The 3,543-nt window shown below is 60.7% G+C and overlaps 1 protein-coding gene across 1 annotated transcript in view; it reads left to right on the forward strand.

Annotated features, from left to right (window-relative positions):
- Window positions 1-1,049: 1,049 nt before the first annotated feature.
- Window positions 1,050-3,543, forward strand: part of ADAMTSL5 (ADAMTS-like 5) — a 6,554-nt gene continuing 4,060 nt past the window's right edge. The window contains exons 1-6 of the mRNA XM_012729427.1: window positions 1,050-1,156; window positions 1,514-1,586; window positions 1,693-1,784; window positions 2,006-2,066; window positions 2,209-2,317; window positions 3,429-3,524. Coding sequence (XP_012584881.1) covers window positions 1,101-1,156; window positions 1,514-1,586; window positions 1,693-1,784; window positions 2,006-2,066; window positions 2,209-2,317; window positions 3,429-3,524 — 487 coding nt within the window. The 5' untranslated portion in view covers window positions 1,050-1,100. The remainder of the gene's footprint in view (window positions 1,157-1,513; window positions 1,587-1,692; window positions 1,785-2,005; window positions 2,067-2,208; window positions 2,318-3,428; window positions 3,525-3,543) is intronic.

Below are 3,543 nucleotides of genomic sequence, written 5' to 3' on the forward strand. Positions count from 1 at the left end.
GGTTCCCCCCGCCCTTCCCGCGGGCCCCGCTGCTTCCGCTTGCCCGGGTGCCGCCGGGGGAGCCAGGACGTGCCTCCTGGGCGCTGCCTGCCGGTAAGTCCCTCTTCCTATCCCCCCACTACCTCTGCCGGCGCCTCCTGCCCTCCCTGGACCCGGCCTGGGTGGGGGGTGGCCGGGCAGCAGTCCTCAGGGGGAGGAAGCTTATGCCCACTTCCTCCCTGGGAGACTGAGGCTGGAGACTGAGGCTGGAGACTGAGGCGAGCTGGGCTCCTCCCGGCCCGGGTCGCACCGCCAGTCACCAGCACCCAGTCACCAGCTGGACTTTATGTGTTTTGCTCCTCCCAGAGGGGACTTCGGGGAGTGGTAAGGGTGACTGTCCCCCTTCCTGGCCTCCCTGCTCTCAGCACTTGGAGCTCCATAGTCCTGCTGAGCCAGGAGGGCCTGAAAACCAGAGAAACCGAGGCCACGAGGGCCCTGGGTGCAGCCAGCCCTCTCCTGCTGCCCAGGACTCCAGATGTCTTGCTTGCCCTTCTGTCACAGCTCACCTCCAGGCTCTCTGATCCTGCAGCCCACAGCGTGGGGGGCATCAGCTTGCCCCTCACGGTGCCAGCTTCTCCACAAGCAGGGTCCAGAAGCATGGGCTCCACTGGGTTTGTGGACTCAAAAGGTGGCCTCCTCCCTCCCCCTTTCTCTGCCAAGGCCTGGTCACTTGGGGGGTGTGGACGGCAAGTGACTTCATCCTCCCCCTTGTGGACACCAAGTGACAGATGGGAGGCAGAGGCCTAGGTCAGGAGAATCTGCTGCCCCAGCCACCCATCCCCCATTCGCCCACGCTCCTGCGCCCCTCATCAGTGCCCCTTTGCCTCTGCAGGCAGCCTGGTGCTCCATGCCCCACCGTGTGCACGGGAGGCCATGAAGTGCCACCTGGACCAGGCCCAGGTCGTCCGGCCCCAGCCCTCCCCCAGGCCGTGGGCTCCCTGCTGGCGCTGGTCTGGGAGCTGAGGAGTCCCTGCCGGCCAGGCCCTTGGCTCAGCCCCGACGCTGTGCCTCCTGCAAGGTCTTAGAGGCCTGGACTGAGCCCGCTGGTTCCCACTGCACAGATGGGGAAGCGGAGGCCTGTGGCGTCGGAGTGGCCGGCCCCCAGCCACACAGTAAGGTAGAAGCAACGACGATGGGCAGCGCTCAGGGCTCCTGGCCCTGGAGTGACCCCTCCCATTCTGAGCCCTGACTAAGCCCTGCCGTGCGCAGGACGAGCCCACACAGGCGACCCTGATAACCGACCATTATCTGAACTCCCCCCCACACCAGGCTCTGCACCCCTTGTTTTCCTTCCCTCATCCTATAAGCCCCCAAGCTTTCCTGCAGGGAGGCCTCTATTATCACCCATTTCCCAGAGATGAGAACTGAGGCTCGGGAAGGTTAAATTACTCCCCCAAACCACAGCCAGTCTAGCAGAGCTGGGGTTCAGCCCCTGGCCACCTGGCAGCTAGAGTGAGCCCTTCTGCTCCCTCAGACCCCAACCCCTCTGGACCCTCCCGCTTCTGCTGTGGACACTCCTGACCTGTGGTTTGGGGGGCAGTGCTCAGGTAAGAGGGGCCATGAACGCAGAGGGGCGGGGGCACAGCAGCCCAGCTCCGATGCAGGGGGCGCTGGCACCCTCCAGACTCACGGTGCCCATTTCACTCCAAGTAGGGTCCAGATGAGTGGACTCTGTGGGGCTCCTGGAGTGGCTGTTCCAGCACTTGTGGGCGAGGCGTCTCTGTGCGCAGCCGCCACTGCATCCGGTGAGCAGCATCTGGGGTTCAGCCAGGTGGGACGGGACTGGGTCCCTGTCCGTCTTCTCTTGACAGCCTGGCCCAGCCCCTGGCCGCTCCCTCTGCCTGCCCACACATGCTGTGGCTTTCAATCCCATGATCCATCTGGAATGTGGGTGGAGTTGGCAGGCAGGCCCTCTGGAGGGAGTCCTGGGGTCCTGACTACACTGTGGCCACTGTGACCCCCATAGGTTTTCTGAGGAAGAGTCGTGCTGGGGGGACACCCATGAATACCGTCTCTGCCAGTTGCTGGTAAATTCTGTCCACCTCCCAGGTCCTCAAGTTTTCCCTAAAGCCCCTCTCCTTTCATATGCACACCCGCCCCCCAAATTCTTATCTGGTTCTGTGGGCTCCGTGACGACTGGCCTAGACACTGACTCACCTACATCCCCAGGACTGTCCCCCAGGAGCTGTGCCCTTCCGAGACCTCCAGTGTGCCCTCTACAATCGCCACCCTCTCCTGGACACGCAGAAGACCTACCAATGGATACCCTTTTATGGCGGTGAGTAGCCTGCCCTCCTATGGCTCTGAGAAGCAACTCGGATCTAGTAGAGAGCAGTGGCTGCTAGAAGGAAGGGTGATCTGGGTGGTAGGGAAGAGGAGGGGCGTTAGCACTGAGGCTTTGGAGGATAGGTAGGAGTTGGTGAGCAGGAAACTTCAGGTGTGGCTGTCAAGCAGGGCAGAGGGAGACAGGGTATATTCTGCACAGGGCTGAACACCAGGCCAAGGATTTAGTTGGAGCTGTATGTGGAGGCCAACAGTTCTCAAACTTATTCCAGTAGCAGGATATTTTGCTGCACTGAGCTGAAAATAGCTAGTTATATAACTGTGTGCCCGGGGCAGTGCACCTCCAGATTTAAGGGAGACAGGCAGCTCAGACACCATGGTGGGGGCAGACACAGAGAAGACAGGCCTAGGAAGTGGAGGAAGTTCCAGTCATCAACCTCATAACTTGTTTTCATTTTTCTTTTCTCTAAGAATTGGAAGAAACATGCATGAGTCTCCCCCTTCAGAGGGCCACCAGGGCTCTGCTCCAGGCAGAACCTGCCAACCAGGCTCGGGGAGGGGGGAGCCCGAGGGAGCGTCCGTGGAAGGAGCAGGGAGCAGGCTGTGGGTCAGCGGGTGTGAGCACACTGCCTGCTGTGCCTTGCTGTCAGGCAGAGGCCGCTCTCAGGGAGGGCAGTCACTCTCAGGCTCCTTGGGGCTCAGCACCGACAAACGCTTTTTGTTGAGCACCTGCTGGGTGCAGAATTCAAGGTCAGTTCAGCCTATCATGCAGTCCAGGGCCAGAACAATAGTTGGAAAATAGTAGGTTGCAAAATGTGTTTGGGGAGTGAAGAATGGGTAGGTCATACGGATAATGGATAGCAGCTAAGGTCCAAATGTCAGGCTTTGACTTGAGTAAATGCACCAATGAGTGAGGGAATGAATCCAATCCCAGAACACTTACCTGGGAGAGTCCCAGGGGCTGGAGGCAAAGCCCTGGATCTTCTGTGTCACTGTGTGACTTGGGCTAAGTCTCTCAGCTACATCTATCTGCAAGGGAGCTGACAGGAAGGCGGGCACTGGGATAGAGGTGCCCTGGCTAGCCCAACTCCCACTCCCGTCCCCAGCACCCAACCAGTGCGACCTCAACTGCCTGGCCGAGGGGCACGCCTTCTACCACAGCTTCGGCCGCGTGCTGGACGGCACCCCCTGCGGCCCGGATAGCCAGAAACTCTGCGTGGC

Source organism: Condylura cristata, unplaced genomic scaffold (assembly GCF_000260355.1).
Source record: "Condylura cristata isolate star-nosed mole 26May11 unplaced genomic scaffold, ConCri1.0 scaffold00025, whole genome shotgun sequence".
Taxonomy (NCBI): Eukaryota; Metazoa; Chordata; class Mammalia; order Eulipotyphla; family Talpidae; genus Condylura; species Condylura cristata.